Below are 20,602 nucleotides of genomic sequence, written 5' to 3' on the forward strand. Positions count from 1 at the left end.
GACACGGATAGAAAGAGGGAAAAGTCTGTAAAAATACTAAAGACTTTGTAGCTTTAGCTTTTAAGATCACAAAAAGAAACATGTACATGTTCAACATGTTCCCTAGCTAAACCTGTGTGTGTTAGTCTATGTGGGGTTCCCACGTATGTGACTGGGTGCTCACGTACGTTGTAACACGCATTGCCCTTGGGTAGGGTGGCTCAGTGGTCGTGGGTTCGAACCTTTGATTCTCCTCAATAAAGAATCTTGGGTCTGTCAGCACCACGTCCGTAGATTTCACCAAAGCCATTATTCCTCCCACACGTCTCGGCCTCAGGGGACATATTGCTTGAATCCACGTTAAACTCAAACTTGATTGATCATGCAGGGTATCGCCCTGACTTGCAGTTCCAAATTAACCTTTCAACTTTAATAAAACGTTTCGAAAGGCGATATATACATGAGAACTATGACGGCAGTTGTGGCTGCTATCAAGTATGTTTATGTTTCAAATTCCACCACAGGCATTGTCTCAACTGAGTGTGACGCACGCGTCACCATGACGACATGAGATAAACAGTACGTCATCCATGGTCCGCCCCAACAGTCAGACAAACATGAACCTAATGGCCAGAATGACAACTGACTGCGACTTCATCTTTTGCCACAGTGGGTCAGTCCTAATGAGAATGACCGACATCAGCCTCTGTATCTCATTTAACCAATCTACGGTCGCACAAGAGTGTGTGAGTGTGTCGCACAAGAGACAACTCTACAATAAGTACACTGCGATATCGCACAGTGAAGCCATGCAATGTGTCCAGTTGTCATGAGAGCTATATATAGCACCTAGCTATCCCTATCTCTCACCTTTGTCCCTAGGTCAACAGTTCCTGGGTGCACACCCGCCGTCTAATCGGCGTCACACCTTCAAATCGATGACAGTAATGCATTTGTTTATACGACTGGGGAATGTAGAACGTCAGTGTACAGAATGACGGTTGCTGCGCAAATATGAGGACTTTTCCGGAGTTCTGGAATGCATGACGTTGATTCCCGCGCACGATCCCCGCGCATACTGTCAGAACCAATATGGCGGCGAGAATTACGGGTGTGTTGTTCTTGTGTTGTGTTGTGCTGAGTTGTGGTCTGCCTGTTGACACCTCACACAGTCGGGCGTTAGGAAATAAACGACATGATGTCAATAAAGGTGAGAACAACGATGTGTATTTATATCCTAACATATTGAAATCGGTTTTAAAAGTTAATTTTGGGGTTTAAAGTTAACTGAATACTGTTTTATTTTATAACAAAGGTAATTCTTTAATACCTTCAGGCAAAAACCAATCGTTCAATCGTTTTCTAATATCCATATATATTCAAACCTTTAAGATCAAATAAACACCAAACAGTGTCAGAAAAAAACATTTGGTTGAATTCCTTTGAGAGACACACGACCAACCTGTATACATTCTCAATTTATAATAATCAAACCTTTCGCAAGTAAAATCGAGACGTATATTATGAACTAAACTTGAAAGTTCCCTAACATTCGTAATACAGTGAAATCACGTGAGATGGAGAAAGTTAAACATGAAAGCACATACCCAGGTACCATGATTTGGTCTCCGAAATTTGTTTAATCCTGGCGATTTGTATCGGGATTGGTTTCGTTCGGATTAACAAGGTTATACTTTTGCTTATATTGATCCTCCAAGCGCGACTTTCTCACCTCCCCGTTTCCATCTTAGAGAGCAACACGAAGAAGTTGGCGCCAGGCAGCCCGCCGAGAACGGAGGGTATATACGATGTGTTTGGGCGATCAAACAGTCCGCCGAGAACGGAGGGTATATACGATGTGTTTGGGCGATCAAACAGTCCGCCGAGAACGGAGGGTATATACGATGTGTTTGGGCGATCAAACAGTCCGCCGAGAACGGAGGGTATATACGATGTGTTTGGGCGATCAAACACTAATCCAGGAACAAGAAGGTTTCATAGGAGTTCAGGTAAACGACTTCAACAATATTTCATAAGTGTGCCAACCAATGACCAAGGAAGTCAACGGTTGGTCCTAATGCAGGGGCGGTTGTGAAGCCAAGTAGAGGGTCCTTTTGTTACGCCGAAGGCCCGGGCTCGATTCCCCACAGGAGTACACTGTCAGTTTCTGGTGTTATCCGCCGCGATGTTGCTAGAATGCTGAACGCTGTGTAAAACCATAGTCACTCACTCATAATACATAACGTTTGCGCAGTTGTTGTCATGCGCACACTCGAGTTTAGATCCTGTCTTCTGGAAGCAGAGTTATGACCATTGCCAACGTTCGTCTCAAGAAAGATGAGCGTTTGCACTTTGAATCAAGAATTGAACATTGTATTCTTTCCAGAGAATATGCCTATTTTCGCTTGTCATTAATTGCGATATTGTTAATTTTGTTTTCAGGTCTTGACATATATTCCCACCTAGCAGCCCTGAGTGGTGGATCTGTGATTGGCAGTAACAAGACAGACGTGGAACACGCCTCCAGCATCACAGTGGCTGAAGCAGCTCTGGTGGGTGTGTAGATATGAATGAGAGGGGAGGAGATTTAAGACTGACGGTAACATGACAGATGTAGACCACGCCTCCAGCATTAAAGTGGCTGAAGCAGCTCTGGTGGGTGTGCAGATATGAATGAGAGGGGAGGAGATTTAAGACTGACAGTAACGTGACAACTATAGACCACGCCTCCAGTACCACAGTGGCTGAAACAGCTCTGGCGGGTGTGCAGATATGAAAGGGGAAGAGGAGAGAGAGGGAAATTCAAAATCGTTAATGATGGAGTTCCGTTGGGTGTTTTAGGCATGGAAGGATGAGGAAGAAAATAGTTATAGTGTGTTGTATGCTTTGGAATGCCAATGCTTGGCGATCCGTGGGCACATATCTACAATTATTATGCCTCAAAGTGAGATTGACCAATCAGAGAGCAGGAGTACTGACCCCACATGAGCCCGTATACCGTCAGTAAAAATCCAAGATGGTTGTTACAGACCTAATATCAAGCTCCTTCCCAGCGCGTGACTACTTTGTTACACTCTCGGTAACATCGCTGCCACCAGTGTGGGCGCGGCCATTACAAGAATCTTGAGATTTGCCCTCTAACCCCATATTTAGTAACGATTATACTTTTGTTTATGTCTTTGGAAATGCCATCATATTTCATTTTGAAAAGGTTTACGACTGACCATGTTTTCCAGATGAATTTACTTTGTTGTTCTAATAATCAGATTGGTTCGAGATTGCAGACTAACGGAAAATCAACCAACTTCTCCCTTACATTCTTACTATATCAATTAAAGATGATACTTTTAATGAAATAGAAATTCAAATTGACAAAGAAAGAAAGTAATTTATCAGCGGTAAGTGTATTCGGCGTCACGACTGTCGTCACTTGTTTGTAAGCATAATGGTCATTCGGTTGCGAGTTCAACTCCAAGCATGGTTGGGGTCACCTCTCACAGTGGGGAGTTTTGACTGGTGGCAGCGATAGTACATAGAGAGCTCCGCGAACGGATTATCGCTGTGAGGAGCTTGACCTAATATGAGACCGTATACCGTCAGTAACAGTCATTTTGAATTTTCCAACACCCATCTCACATATTTCACATGAAATTTCTGGAACAGAAAATCGTTATTCGACAAACGTTATATGTTTTAATATCATTAATTGTGATGAACAAAGACATTTTTTATTAAAGAAACCACGTTTGTGACTTTATTTATAATAATTATAGAGAAAAAAAGCTTACAACGAAGGTCATTGAGTTACAAATAGCATCGTCATATAACATACAAGGGGATGACGTCACAAACAAGAAACGTGACGCCAATGACGTCACATAGCAATAGAATAGATAGCAGCCCGTCGTAGGGGGAAAGCGGACTGCTATCAAGTTACAGTGGCCCGCAGATGTCTGGAATTCTGTCCATTTTAGCTATAGTACTTTAAACGTTCACATTTAGTGCATCATATATTCCATTGTTAACGTTTATGTTTACATTTAAGCGTTGTATCGGAAACATATGTACTGGTCCTGTCGTTCATACCTGTTGTGCGACAAAGATACCAAAAAATGTAACTTTTTCGTCATAATAAATTCGTTATGGCGTCTTTAGTTGCCGTATACGGTGTCATATTAGGTTAGCAGGAAAATATTGGGCTCGGTTCACGCCTCGCCCAATATTTTCTTGCTAACATAATATGACACCGTATACGGCAACTAAAGACACCACAACTTATAACATTAATATTCGTTATTTGACCATTCAGGCGTCGCCTGTGGTAGTCATGGTGACTCGTGTCAACGCTACACCACCACGTGACGTGACTTTCAACGTCGACTCTGCCCTGACTTTGATTCTGGTGGAGGTCACAGGTCACATCACCAAGTCTGCCATCCAACTCTCAGATCCTAAAGGTCAGTAGTTTGGCTGCATCTTGTAGAGACAGAACGAGGTTACCACTGATGATTGATAAAGCACCAACCAGTTTCATGACGAAGGTTAATCAACAACATATCAAGAACTTGCAGCATCCTAGTCTTCCGGTCAGCTGTATTGCACATTCGAAGGTCAAGGCCATACTGATGTCAATATTCTGTCACACACGACCGTGTGCATCCAGTGAAACGGGAAAAACGGACGCTGGTTGGCCACGATCAACATTTATGCTTACGGTGGTGTTTCTGTAACGTTACTCGGGCGAGGCTTAAAGATGACGTTGTTTGTCGTTGCAGGAGCGGCTGTAGGCAAGGTGACGCTGGCTGTGGATAGTGCTGGGGCACTTGTGTACAAGATAGTCAAGCCAAGCCCAGGTAGGACACAGACATATTTGCATATCTTGGGAAGCCTAGTGGTTAAAGCGTTCGCTCGTCACGTCGAAGACCCGGGTTCGATTCCCGACATGGGTACAATGTTTGAAGCCAATTTCTGGTGTCCCCCGCCGTGATATTGTTGGAATATTGCTAAAAGCGGCATGAAACCATACTCATTCACTCACTACTCTCTCTCGCTCAGGTTCTTGGAAGCTTCACTTCAGCGACATGCTGCACTATGACGTCATCGTCAAAGGGGACAGTGACGTCAGTTTTCAGGCCCAGTTCATGATGCTGAATCCAGACACAGGCTACGCCATTTCTGTGCCAGGAGATCCCCCAGCAGGTGCGTCCTCGTCATTGTTCTGTATTTGTAACATTTCTGTCAACTAAACTGTTGGATGTGGAAGAATCTAATTATATTTCCTCATATAAAGATGGTGTCGGTGATCAACTTCTTTACATTTCTCTGCCTTCAGGAATAAATCTAACTCTGGCCATAGAAATTAATGGTGTCGACAAAACACAGAATATCACAGCTGTGACGTTGTACGCACTGAATGGTGACGTCATCAAATCTGCAGTTCTGACACCTGTGGGACGTACGGGCGCCCGCTATAAAGCAGCAATAAATCTTCCTGCGAAGGTAAGACCACTGAGGTCTTTGTTTCTTGTAGCACTGATGTACATTGTCCGAGACTAGGTACTCACTGTTGAGTATCTGTACTTAGTGGGATCATCGGTGGCCCAGTGCAGAGTTGCACACCTTACGTGTACCGCAATCAAATTGTCGTGGGTTCGAAACCAGATTCACCGTTATGATGATTCTTGATTTGTCACACTCCACACACCTGGGCCCAGGTTTAACGAAAGTGGGAATGTTTACAGACATTAATGTTTCAATAATGCTGGTACGCCGGGATAAATTGAGTTACTTAATAAAGCATGGATGAACCCATCTCACCCATCATGTTAATGAAGTATATGATTATTTAATTCCTCTTGATTACGTATTAACAGACGCTGCTACGGTACTACAAAGTCACTCACGACATCAGAAGTACGTTCAGATACGTAGACACATACATGTTTAACCTCAATATGTATGCAAATACATGTGTATTCTGTCAATTTTATGATTATGTTTACCGTGCAATCTACAGGACTTGCGACTTGGAATATCAGGGATAGATAACCATGGCAACAGCTTCACACGGATGTCGGAGACGGCTGTATCTCCGGAATCAGAGTTCAAGGTCACCTTCAACATCACGGCGGGTAGGCAGGAGTGTTGAGGATAACATCAGGCGGCACCGTCACTCTCGCGATCGAGTCACATATACTGTCAGCCATGCTGTTAACCTGATCTCCATAAAAACAATGCTCTTAACCTATCCTCTGTAACAAGTCAATTTAGCTCATAAATAATTTAAATAATAAAAACAATTATAATAAATAAAAGAGACAAGAAACCCTTTTCATAATCATAAGAAATCACTGCTAACAGCAGAGTACATCGTTCGATTCCGGCTAGAGCATGAGCATGTGTTTAAGAATCACTATCACATAGTGATGATACCAGGTGTTCGCGAAAAGCTGCCACCGCTGCCACCGGTGGCACCCGTCACAAACACATGCAAAGGCAAGTCTATTATTCCCCCGACAAAAAACACGGGACCATCTGGTACAAGTCAAAATAGAGAATTGCATCGGACATCATTCTTGTCACTGATGCGTCCAATTTGAAAATGTCCTCCGATGTCTGCCACAAAACGTTTTGAAGGCTTTTCTGAGGCGTAATATGTTGTAACCATGATCAAACAACTTTTGAGCATGAGTCGTATGACGCTCTTTGAACACTTCGAAGAAAGAGTATGCTAGATTGTACCACAACAGTTGCGAAGTGTAGAGAGTTGAGGAGAGTTTCCAGTCACTTTATCTTTATGCAAAGACCTAAATATGAAACAAATGAAGCCGTTATACTGGTATCTTCTATTTCCAGTTTAGCTGGGTAAATTAGTTGAAGGGCTATGTTGCCGTTATTGAAGGATGTCACTTAAAATTAGCAATTTGTCTAAGGCGCCGCGATTCGCTGTGCAGAGTTGCGTCCCTTTGGCACGCCAGGAACGTATGATTGTGTGTTCGAAACCTGGTTCGCCCCGATTATGTTTCTAGGTTTGTCAGCACCATACCCGTGCTCGTGGGGTTCATCGAAGTGGTAAACGTCTGAGACCTGCATCACTTCGGGCTTTCCTCCCACATTAAGCTGACACGCCGTGATATAACTGGAATACTGTTAAAAGCGGCGTTAAATCCAACTCACTCACTCACAGTTATTATTGCGCTGATAAAGTTCTTTGTTGCATTTCTACAGGGGAGTCTTCAACATCGGGCACGGGCGGTGTACATCTTCCCTTTGTTGTTACCAATTATGGCGTTCCTGGGTCGTTCAGTGTTCAAGTTACATCAACAAACACGGTGTGTATAGAACATCACCACGCGGTAGAGATACTTCCAAATAGTTTTTCCTATTCATCGTCTAATGGCTCGTCGTCACCAGTTCGAGTAGACAATTTAGCGTTCTGTCCATTATTTCCAACCATAAGTACACACGCCTTAATTACTCCATGAACATAAATAACAGAATAACCACCTTCTCATCACTGAATGCAGACATGGTACACAAGGTGTCGTCATTTTGCCAATGGATTAGACGTATATTCACCAAACAAATGACGGTGGTCGTTTCTCCAGTTGCAGCACGGGTTTTTGATCTAAACTATATTCTCGGATTTTGCACTTCAACACATTTACCATTGCTTGAAGGTTCTGAAGCCTGTTGTCAGCCCCAACTCCTTCACCGTAATGAAAGGCCACTCCTACACAGGTACTGTGACTGTAACAGCCAATATCACAGCGCCATCTACTGCAGGGTAAGTAACATCACCTACATCTGGCTGACGCCAAGAAGAGAGAGAGAGAGAGAGAGAGAGAGAGAGAGAGTGCGCGTGTGTGTGTGTGTGTGTGTGTGTGTGAGAGTGAGAGAGTGAGAATGTGAGTGAGAGAGTGAGAGTGTGTGTTAGAGTGAGAACATTCACCACGATTCCGTTGAGCAATTTCGTCCCTAACGTTTACCCGAACAGAACGTAAGATTGATTCCTTCCTCGTCCCTGCTTACAATTCTCGAGACCGCCTCCATGGTCTAGTGGTAGAGCGTCCGCCCGGAGAGCGGAAGGTCCGGGGTTTGATCCCCGGCCGCGTCTTACCAAAAGACGTTAAAAGATGGTACTAGTTGTTACCATGTCTGGTGCTCGGCTTTAAGGGGCTAAGACAAGGACTGGTCGCCACAGAGTCAGTATACTGTGTCTGAGTAGGGTATTCGTGTTAACCTTCGGCATGGTATCTCAGTGTCATAGCTCTGTAAATCGGCATCATTCCTGACTAGTACAAGCAGCCACACACATACGTGCATGCATGTCGCTATATAAGTGCAATAGTCTTGTGTTGTGTCATACATCGTTTTCCTCTGCACCTCCTATACCACGTTGTTCCAGGGACGTCGTGCTGACTGTGACGGCACCATCGGGGGTCTCCGACTACGTCACCACACCTGTCATCATATATTCAAGACCAACTGCAAGCGCAGTATCCACCAGGATGACGTCCACCAGCAGTGAGACAACGCCACCTACAGCAGCTGCCGTCTCTGTAGTGACCAAAGAGGGGTCGATGCTCGGAAGCAGAACACCCTCCTCTGTCACAAAAGGTCCATCAGCATCCACATTAGCTGCATCCACAGGAAGAACAGCGTCCACCCAACTTCCCGGTTACACATCCCCCTTGTCCAGTACAACGCTCGGATCGATGGCCTCTATATCCAGTGGACTTCACCCAACCACAGCTTCGATGTCGAGTCAACGTCCTCGATCCACAGAACCCAGCAGAGTTCCTGAGTCCAAAGCCACAACATCTGGAGGGATTGCCGGGTTCACCGACTCCATGTCTACAGAGGCCCTGGGGCCTACCACCACCACGTCTGACGGACTGTCTGGTTCTACCGCCAATACGGCTAAAGGGCTTCTGGGTTCTACGACCTCCACGCCTAAAGGGCTTCCTGGTTCTACGACCTCCACGGCTAAAGAGTTGCCCGGTTCTACGACCTCCACGTCTAAAGGGCTTCCGGGTTCTACGACCTCTACGTCCAAAGAGCTTCCGGGTTCTACAATCTCCACGTCTAAAGAGCTTACGGGTTCTACAACCTCCACGTCTAAAGAGCTTCCGGGTTCTACAACCTCCACGTCTAAAGAGCTTACGGGTTCTACAACCTCCACGTCTAAAGGGCTTTCGGGTTCTACAACCTCCACGTCTAAAGAGCTTACGGGTTCTACGACCTCCACGGCTAAAGAGCTGCCGGGTTCTACAACCTCCACGTCTAAAGAGCTTACGGGTTCTACAACCTCCACGTCTAAAGAGCTTACGGGTTCTACAACCTCCACGTCTAAAGAGCTTTCGGGTTCTACAGCCTTCACGCCTAAATATCTGGGGTCTACAACCTCCACGTCTAAATATCTGGGGTCTACAACCTCCACGTCTAAATATCTGGGGTCTACAGCCTCTACATCCGAAGGGCTTCCCACCATGAAGCCGGCCATCATAGCGTCCATCGTGTGCGGGTGTGTGGCCGCTGTGGCAGGGGTGGGTCTTTGTGTGTTGATCCTGACGAAGCGTGGTTGGCCTCGCTCTCACAGTGACAAGGCCAACCACTACATGGACTCCGGGCAGTATAGCAACTCGTCCATAGACAAGGCCACATATAATGCCGGGTATGAAATGGACTCGTACCAACCCCATAAGGACTAGATAATATTTAATGTTAACTCTCAGGTCTATTTGTTAATATCACACTGGATACATGTATTTTGGTCACACTACATGTCACATGCATACCATGGTGCATATGACTTTATTTCCATTTGCGACGTTTGCAATGTGTCGTGTGTGTCAAAGTGCATATAATGACATCAACCTGTGCGATTGATAACATTGTGCATGTGTGTGTTTTACATCTGATACTGCGTATATTATTTGTGATAAATGTTGATGTTCATATGCTGCACATGCACAAGTTCACATGGGATATAGTTAGTCCTCAGGTATGCAAATACAAGTATATGAATGTTACATTATATGTTATTTTAATACAAATATACCTGCGTTATGAATAGTAAACATTCAAGTTTAATACCATTAGTTATATTTCTATAGTAACCAGGACCTCGTGAAACTCAGGCAACATGTCTTTACAAAAAAGAGTGGTGTTTAAGTGTAGTCCAGTGACTTGTGTTTAGGTGTAGACGTCATGTCCAGTGAGTGGTATTAACGTGTTGACGTCATGTCCAGTGACTCGTGTTTAAGTGTAGACGTCATGTCCAGTGAGTGGTATTAAGGTGTTGACGTCATGTCCAGTGAGTGGTATTAACGTTTTGACGTCATGTCCAGTGAATCGTGTTTAAGTGTAGACGTCATGTCCCGTGAGTGGTGTTTAAGTGTAGACGTTATGTCCAGTGAGTGGTGTTTACGTGTAGACGTCATAGCCAGTGAGTGGTGTTTAAGTGTAGACGTCATGTCCAGTCAGTGGTGTTTACGTGTAGACGTCATGTCCAGTGAGTGGTGTTTACGTGTAGACGTCATGTCCAGTGAGTGGTGTTAACGTGTAGACGTCATGCCCAGTGAGTGGTGTTTACGTGTAGACGTCATGTCGAGTGAGTGGTATTTAAGTGCTGACGTCATGTCCAGTGAATTGTATTTACGTGTAGACGTCATGTCTAGTGAGTGGTATTTACGTGTTGACGTCATGTCTAGTGAGTGGTATTTACGTGTTGACGTCATGTCCAGTGAGTGGTATTTACGTGTAGACGTCATGGCCAGTGAGTGGTATTTACGCGTTGACGTCATGTCCAGTGAGTGGTGTTTAAGTGTTGATGTCATGCCCAGTGAGTGGTATTTACGTGTACACGTCATGTCCAGTGAGTTGTATTTACGTGTAGACGTCATGCCCAGTGAGTGGTATTTACGTGTTGACGTCATGCCCTGTGAGTGGTGTTTACGTGTAGACGTCATGCCCAGTGAGTGGTATTTACTTGTTGACGTCATGTCCAGTGAGTGGTATTTACGTGTTGACGTCATGTCCAATGATTGGTGTTTACGTGTAGAAGTCATGTCCAGTGAGTGGTATTTATGTGTTGACGTCATGTCCAGTGAGTGGTATTAACGTGTTGACGTCATGCCCAGTGAATGGTATTTACTTGTTGACGTCATGTCCAGTGAGTAGTATTTACGTGTTGACGTCACGCCCAGAGAGTGGTGTTTACGTGTAGACGTCATGCCCAGTGTGTGATATTTACGTGTTGACGTCTTGTCCAGTGAGTGGTTTTTACGTGTTGACGTCATTTCCAGTGAGTGGTATTTACGTGTTGACGTCATATCGAGTGACTCGTGTTTAAGTGTAGACGTCATGCCCAGTGAGTGGTATTTACGTGTTGACGTCATGTCCAGTGACTCGTGTTTTACGTGTAGACGTCACGTCGAGTGACTCGTGTTTAAGTGTAGACGTCATTTCCAGTGAGTGGTATTAACTTGTAGACGTCATGTCCAGTGACTCATGTTTAAGTGTAGACGTCATGCCTTGTAAGTGGTTTTTACGCGAAGAGACTCGTGTTTAAGTGTAGACGTCATGCCCAGTGAGTGGTATTTACGTGTTGACGTCATGCCCAGTGAGTGGTATTAACGTGTTGACGTCATGTCCAGTGACTCGTGTTTTAGTGTAGACGTCATGTCCAGTGAGTGGTATTAACTTGTAGACGTCATGTCCAGTGACTCATGTTTAAGTGTAGACGTCATGCCTTGTAAGTGGTATTTACGCGTAGAGACTCGTGTTTAAGTGTAGACGTCAAGTCCAGTTAGTGGTATTTACGTGTTGACGTCATGCCCAGTGAGTGGTATTTACGTGTTGACGTCATGTCCAGTGACTCGTGTTTAAGTGTAGACGTCATGTCCAGTGACTCGTGTTTAAGTGTAGACGTCATGTCCAGTGAGTGGTATTAACGTGTTGGCGTCATGTCCAGTGACTCGTGTTTAAGTGTAGACGTCATGTCCAGTGAGTGGTATTTAACGTGTTGACGTCATGCCCAGTGACTCGTGTTTAAGTGTAGACGTCATGTCCAGTGAGTGGTATTAACGTGTTGACGTCATGCCCAGTGAGTGGTGTTTAAGTGTAGACGTCATGTCCAGTGAGTGGTGTTTACGTGTAGACGTCAGAGGTAAATGTGTAAATGTGGATGCTGGGAGTTATTATGTCATGTCAGTTGTATTTTGTATTGTCATCGACCGCCTCCGTTATCTAGTGGTAGAGCGTCCGCCCGGGGAGCGGAAGATCCGGGGTTCGATTCCCGGCCGCGTCATACCAAAAGACGTTTAAAGATAGTACTTGTTGTTACCCTGTCTGACGCTCGGCATTAAGGGGCTAAAACAAGGACTGGTCAGTATACTGTGTGTGAGTGGGGTATTCATGTTAAACTGCGGCATGGTATCTCAGTGATAGCCAGCCACACAAACACACACGCGTGCATGCACATCGCTATATAAGTGCAATCATCTTGGACGCGACGTTAAACCCCATTTCACCTCACCTCACCTTGTATTGTTATCGAACGGACACTTTTCATGTACACAAATTGAAGAAACCCAGTAAAACACAATACGGATAAGAAAGTGGTTTAATTGTTTAATGGACGCTCTAACGAAAAGTAACACAGCTGTATAACGGCGCGGTCTTAAGTATATCAATACGTATTCATATGTCAATCTTTAGTATATCAGCACGTATACAAGTATCAGTCTTTAGTATATCAACACGTATACAAGTATCAGTCTTTAGTATATCAATACGTATACAAGTATCAGTCTTTAGTATGTCAGCACGTATACAAGTATCAGTCTTTAGTATATCAACACGTATACAAGTATCATTCTTTAGTATATCAACACGTATTCATAAGTCAGCCTTTAGTATATCAACACGTATACAAGTATCATTCTTTAGTATATCAACACGTATTCATAAGTCAGCCTTTAGTATATCAACATGTATACATGTGCCAGTCTTTAGTATATCAACACGTATTCATCTGTCAGTCTTTAGTATATCAACACGTATACATGTGCCAGTCTTTAATATATCACAACGTATTCATCAGTCAGTCTTTAGTATATCAACACGTATACACGCGCCAGTCTTTAGTATATCAACACGTATACAAGTATCAGTCTTTAGTATATCAACACGTATACATGTGCCAGTCTTTAATATATCACAACGTATTCATGTGTCAGTCTTTAGTATATCACAACGTATTCATCTGTCAGTCTTTAGTATATCAACACGTATACATGTGTCAGTCTTTAGTATATCAACACGTATACATGTGTCAGTCTTTAGTATATCAACACGTATACATCTGTCAGTCTTTAGTAAATCAACACGTATGCAAGTATCAGTCCTTAGTCTTCAACACGTATACATGTGCCAGTCTTTAGTATATCAACACGTATTCATCTGTCAGTCTTTAGTATATCAACACGTATACATGTGTCAGTCTTTAGTATATCAACACGTATACATGTGCCAGTCTATAGTAAATCAACACGTATGCAAGTATCAGTCCTTAGTCTTCAACACGTATGCAAGTATCAGTCTTTAGTCTATCAACACGTATCCATGTGCCAGTCTTTAGTATATCAACACGTATCCATGTGCCAGTCTTTAGTGTATCACAACGTATTCATCTGTCAGTCTTTAGTATATCAACACGTATACATGTGTCAGTCTTTAGTATATCAACACGTATACATGTGTCAGTCTTTAGTATATCAACACGTACCCATGTGCCAGTCTTTAGTGTATCACAACGTATTCATCTGTCAGTCTTTAGTATACCAACACGTATTCATCTGCCAGTCTTTAGTATATCAACACGTATACATGTGTCAGTCTTTAGTATATCAACACGTATACATGTGCCAGTCTTTAGTATATCAACACGTATACATGTGTCAGTCTTTAGTGTATCACAACTTATTCATCTGTCAGTCTTTAGTATATCAACACGTATACATCTGCCAGTCTTTAGTATATCAACACGTATTCATCTGTCAGTCTTTAGTATATCACAACGTATTCATGTGTCAGTCTTTAGTTTATCACAACGTATTCATCTGTCAGTCTTTAGTATATCACAACGTATTCATCTGTCAGTCTTTAGTATATCAACACGTATTCATCTGCCAGTCTTTAGTATACCAACACGTATTCATGTGTCAGTCTTTAGTATACCAACACGTATTCATATGTCAGTCTTTAGTATATCACAACGTATTCATGTGTCAGTCTTTAGTATACCAACACGTATACATGTGCCAGTCTTTAGTATATGAAGGCACGAGTGATTGATGCGGACGTAAAAGAAAATTCTGCCACCACCTGTCCCGTCTGTGTTATAGTGTGTAGCAATTACGGTTAGGGAGGAGAGGCGAAATGGGGTTAATGTCACGTTCGAGGTCGTTTCACTACGTACACGTGTGTGGCTGCTTGTACTGGTCTGGTTTCTAAGTGCTAGACCGCTGAGATACTATCATGCAGGTTACCATGGGTACCCGGCTCAGACACAGTGCACTGACGGAGAGTAAAAGATAGTGGATAGTTAAAGATGGCGGATAGTTAAAGATGGTGGATAGTTAAGGATGACGGATAGTCAAAGATAGTGGAAAGTTAAGGATGGCGGATAGTTAAAGATGGCGGATAGTTAAAGATAGTGGATAGTTAAGGATGACGGATAGTTAAAGATGGCGGATAGTTAAAGATGGCGGATAGTTAAAGATAGTGGATAGTTAAGGATGTTGGGGAGTTAAAGAGGAGCACTACTTAGCTACAATGTCGCTGCTACTTGATCCATGGAACTGAAGTTGACATATTCGTCTCGCAATGAAAAATGGACCATATTCCTGTTTCATCAAGGTTAACAGGTACTTTCAGTACAACTGGAACAACTCAAGGCCATCACACTGATTTCATCCACAGTACCAGCATCATGTCACCCGTAGAGATCCAGGGTAGAGTAGGTCTTCAGCAAACCTTGCTTGCCATAAGAGGCGACTATGCTTGTCGTAAGAGTCGACTAACGGGATTGGGTAGTCATGCTCGCTGTCTTGGTTGATGCATGACATTGTGTCCCAATTGCGTAGATCACTGGATTGTCTGGTCCAGACTCGATTACGAAGCTGGAATATTGCTGGATGCGGCGTTAAACAACAAACAAGCCATCATCATGTTGTGTTATTTGGATGACATACCACTAAGGAGTGGTGTAGTTTCCAAGTATTTTCCATCTTCATGTAGGCCTTAGGTCACCTATAAATAGATCGGTTAACTTCGGGAGCGGCAGTTTTGACTTTGATTAGCAAGGTAGGGTTCCAGGGTTACGTCTCAGCTAAATTCTATTTTTTCGCATCTAAGACAATGTTGTTGCTTACTGTTTACTTTATTATTTCCACTTGGACCGCTCTGAGTATTTGGTTGCGGCTTAGTGATTATATAACTTTAATGACACCCGCATGACGTTTGACAGCTTCGAGATTCCGACAGCCATTCCAGATTCATTACGATGGAATATTCCAAGATCGTAATGATTCAAGTATAAAAGGTACAGTTCAAGTTATCACAAGTCGCGAGTGACAACGGACACGATGTCAACGTCCGTATACAAAATTACAGTTGACAGTCTATTAGATGTTATGACAGTTGTCGATGGTCGTCGTGATGCGGGGGTCCAGGGTTCACGATCTGTTCAAGGGACGTTGCTTTACCTTCTCGCACAATGTTGCAGCTCGAATGTGTGGATATCTTTATGTCACAAAGTTTGAAATGACTCGGTGTCTTTGAAAGGTGAGTAGCTATAACGTGCTTTGATACCAGCACTCGCGCGATGATTAAGCTTCTGGTCCAGTGTGGTTGTTTCGCTCTATTTCTCTTCAATGTTGCTTCGAGAGGCACCGTCAAGCTAGGAGTGGAATTAGATTATATAATGACCCACTGACCATGTCATGATGCGTTCTCAAGTCCGGCGGGGAACTGTACGGAATATTTGTGTTGATCAGTATTTTATTGTTATTAACAGGATGCCACATCTTGACAACACATTCCACGATCCAGGAGTAACCTGGAAAACCCATCTGATTTATTTGATAAATGCTCTGGACTCGGTCGCTGCTGTAGCTTTGTTTAGTAACACCACTCCCTTATCAATAACACCGCAAAGAATTCTCCGTCAAAACTAACTTTAGCTGGCGACTAACATCTAGCCTCTGAAATGAACTTATTTTACGCAAATAAAACAGTTGTTAAATTATAATTAAAAATATAATAAAAAGGAGCCCAGAGACTTTCTTCATTTTCTGATAGTGCAGTCATCGTCACTTGCCAAACATTATAGACTTGCATGGGCTGTATTAGATATACTTGTTTCAGGGTCTGTATGACTAGTGTCGAAGGGTCCGGAGTATTTATTACGTGAATGAAAGACTTCAAACCCTTGATTCCCGATGATGTATTAGGAGGACAACAGCGCTGATGATGTCAGTGTCCCAGACGTCAGTGCCCCAGACGTCAGTGTCCCAGACGTCAGTGATCCAAGACGTCAGTGTCCCAGACGTCAGTGTCCCAGACGTCAGTGATCCAAGACGTCAGTGTCCCAGACGTCAGTGTCCCGGACGTCAGTGTCCCAGACGTCAGTGATCCAAGACGTCAGTGTCCCAAGATCCATTTCTTTCACGTTGTCGGACCCACAACACATTTCTTTCACGTTGTCGGACCCACAACACATTTCTTTCACGTTGTCGGACCCACGACACATTTCTTTCTACGTTGTCGGACCCACAATGCATTTCGTTCCTATCTTGTCTGACACACAACACATTTCTTTCTATCTTGTTGGACACACAACACATTTATTTCAAGACAACCAGTTATCATTCTTTGATTTTATAAAAGCCTTTTTATAAAGCCTAAGGGCATTAATTTCATCCATTATTTTCTGGATCAGGGGGTGATTCTATGAATGGATCACTGACAAATCAGCCATGACACCGGGTGTTCGGGAAAAGGTTATTTAAGCCTCACCGCCCTACCGGTAGCACCCGCCACTATCACAATTTGCATAGAAAGATATTCCTGCTGTTCTACGGTGGCAAAAATTCAAGGAGTGACCTTTTCCCCTTAATGGCTAGGTCTGATAAACTATTGCTGAAATGTCCTGGTGAATTAAAGAGTAAACCATGATATTTGTAGCTGGGTTCAACTTCAAATAATGTTCCTTTATAATGCTAAGTGTCCTTTCTCGAAAGAGGACCTTCCCGTCTAAATACAGCAGTTTTGTTTTATCCACATGTACCTTTAAGTTCCACTTAACGGAATGAAAATGTAAATGAGTCTGTTACACAATGCGAATAGTAATAATAGTAACAATATTTTAATAAATCAGGAAATAACTGAATTCTATATTTGCCATTAGAAATATCCTCCTTTGACGGTTTACTTATGAACAATGAAAAGAGTAATGAGTTTAAAATGCATCCTTGGCGTGAACCACTCGGACAGTAAAAATAAGGTGTACCATGTACCTTTCCTCGTATAAAAGATTTGACACATGTATAAATACGCTTTAAAGCGTTCAGTATTTTACCACTGTGACGATAAGATTTTAAAAGAAACCACAACTTATCCCGATTCACTAAATCAAAAGATTTCTTAAAATCTTCAAAGGACACATGAAGTTTGCATTTCTTTTTGCTTAAACGTTTCTGTGTCATAGCATACGATGAAAATATGTGGTCAGTAGTCGAATAACCCTGTCTAAAGCCGACTTGAGTTTCTGGTATTTGATAAGAACGTTAGTCGTGTTGTAGACTTTACCTAAGACGTTGAAAAATGAGACAGCACGGTAGTTAACAGGATTACCACGCTCGTCTTATTTGTGAATAGGGATAATAACCGCTCTAGTTCAAACATCAGGAAAAACACCGGACTCAAATACTCTATTAAATATTGCCCATCAGAATGACATTATCACATTCTCGGAGACTTTTAACATAACCGATAATAACATTGTCTAAACTCGAAGCTTTGTCATCTCGTAAATAAAAGGTTGCGTTATGTATTACGTCCTGCCTTTACGTGAAACATCTTAACATCAATATTTCAAACAAAGTTTGATAATGTCAAATCGACATAATTCAAAAGCAGCTCCAAATATTGAATATGAATTTACCTTTGCCTAACTCAATCTCTTGTCCCTTCTACAGACGAATGACGTCATTAGGATATAGAATAATAGAACTTTGCAAGTTATGTAATTCATCACATCTTCAGACTAAAGAACATTGCGTTACCCTTAAATTCGAGACCAGGCAAACCTATATAAATAACAAAAGGTTAATCTGCCAGGTTATCACCACACCGACCGACAGAACAAAATATCATTCTACATGTGACATTCTTCAAATATATTGGAATTATGTTGTGTGGCAGTAGATGTGGTAGACTTACGTCTGAAAATTGTAAGTGGCAGCAGATTGAAGTGCTCGTGAAAGTGCCGTTGTTTCCAGATTATCTATTGGCGGTACGCGACAACCAGGGTGCTTGGGAGTTATCCACCTTCGGCACTGTTAAACTGCGCAATAGTGGCGTGAATAATGATATTGTGTTTAATTGGAGTAAATTGCACTCGGATCGGTTACAACACAACAGGCTAACGAGAGAGAGAGAGAGAGAGAGAGAGAGAGAGAGAGAGAGAGAGAGAGAGATGCCAATGTAACCTATATAGTTTTATATCGTTTCTGTTGTCACCATCATCATCATCATCATCTATGCTTGTCGCAAGGGTCGACTAACGAGATCGGGTGGTCAGGCTCGCTGACTTGGTTGATACATGTCACGTATCCCAATTGTGTGGATCGATGCTCAATATGTCAATCACTGGATTGTCTGGTCCAGAGCCGATTATTTCCAGACCGCCGTCTTATAGCTGGAAGATTGCTGAGTGTGGCGTTAAACAACAAACAAACGAAGCAGCTAGATGCACTTATGTGATGATATACAACATTCTGATACATATGTCACATACCGCAATGTACTGGTGCTTGTCGTCTTGTCGTAAGAGGCGACTATACTTGTCGTAAGCTATAAACCAACAAACAAACAACTCAGACCGCCTCAGTGGTCATGTGGGTGGAGCGTCTGCTCAGGGAACGGCAGGTGGGTGGTTCAACACCATCACCACCACCACCGTCGTCGTCGTCGTCGTCGTCAGGAGTAGGAGTAGCTGGAGTATTGCTGAGTGCGGCGTTAAACAAACAAACAAATCAGACCGCCTCAGTGGTCATGTGGGTGGAGCGTCTGCTCAGAGAGCGGCAGGTCGGTGGTTCAACACCATCACCACCACCACCGTCGTCATCAGTAGTAGTAGTAGTAGTAGTAGTAGTAGTAGTAGTAGGAGGAGGAGGAGTAGGAGATTTTAATGAGGATTTTAGTGGATCGACTCCGGCGCTCCATCCCTGTGATAACGCGTGATGCTGTCTGAGACCAGACCAGCTTGTGGATGCTCTACCGCACTGTGGATATTACTCCTGTAAAGGGGCCACCGGCCCATTATACAATACATGATATCAGAATTAGACAATTTCAGCGCTAATGAGAAAGGTATTACGCTTTTTTAAAGCAAAAAATATAAATTTAGCTCAAGTATTAATTATGCATGGAGTTTTAGATGTACAGTGTTACAAATTGATCAAAAGTTACATTTGTGTAAAAATAATAAGGTAGAACCTTACGTCTCATACTGTCATAGTATGGACATTGTAAACAAAAATGATATTCAGATTCCACTTCAGGTCTTACACAAAATGGACATAGTCGCTTAGCTCTAGGTATATAGTACTTCCTTCCATTTTCAATTAGCAAAGTATGACCAGAACATCTTAATTTACTCAAAGCAATACGATAGGCACTTACAGGAATACAATCTAGATAATTTTCAAATACATTCTATTGCTTAATACAAGAATAAAGAGAAAGTTTTGAGTAAGTTCTTAAACTGCCTGACCATTGTTGGTTATCTATATCAATACATCTTGTTTTAAAGTTATCAATAAAACCAATATAATTTACTCCTTGACTATTCCAAACATGGCCAATACATTGGCGTCTTTGCTTAACAATTTGACTATAGACGGTTTACCCCCTCTTTCCCAGCATTCGTTAAAACAACATGTTCAGCCAGGCGGTGAAGAATAGGCGGATTAACTGGGGTAGTCCACTGTTAGGGGTGGCTGACAGTGAAATCAGTTCACCCTTCACTTAGAGTACACTCTCTCTGTGTCTACCATTGTTTATTACTCTATCTCCTGTTAACCAGGTCGTGTTCCTTTTACAAAGCAGGAAGTTTATTAAACCCCTAGCCGCTCTAGTAAGGCAAATGTACTTGCGCCGTAGGAGTAGCCTTAGCAGGTAATATGTGCCTTCTATATCCATAATATTAGTATCATATTACAGATTGTACTGCGATTAGGTCTTTGTATGTATCGTCTTTATTTTTTTTCATTTTATTATGTACTGTATTGTGCTGTGTGTCTCATAGGCCTGTTGGCCGGATGTTGTATAT

General features: G+C 42.8%; 1 protein-coding gene across 1 annotated transcript; it reads left to right on the forward strand.

The window, feature by feature from the left end:
* Positions 1–877: 877 nt before the first annotated feature.
* Positions 878–10,576, forward strand: LOC124136780 (serine-rich adhesin for platelets-like). The gene is made up of 11 exons (XM_046502808.2): positions 878–1,189; positions 1,731–1,988; positions 2,422–2,531; positions 4,289–4,436; positions 4,755–4,832; positions 5,035–5,178; positions 5,312–5,478; positions 5,996–6,110; positions 7,207–7,310; positions 7,659–7,765; positions 8,387–10,576. The coding sequence occupies exons 1-11, from the start codon at positions 1,072–1,074 to the stop codon at positions 9,690–9,692; spliced, it is 2,655 nt and encodes an 884-aa protein (XP_046358764.2). The 5' UTR covers positions 878–1,071; the 3' UTR covers positions 9,693–10,576.
* Positions 10,577–20,602: the final 10,026 nt, after the last annotated feature.

This window comes from Haliotis rufescens, unplaced genomic scaffold, assembly GCF_023055435.1.
Source record: "Haliotis rufescens isolate VD_foot unplaced genomic scaffold, xgHalRufe1.0.p SCAF_31, whole genome shotgun sequence".
Taxonomy (NCBI): Eukaryota; Metazoa; Mollusca; class Gastropoda; order Lepetellida; family Haliotidae; genus Haliotis; species Haliotis rufescens.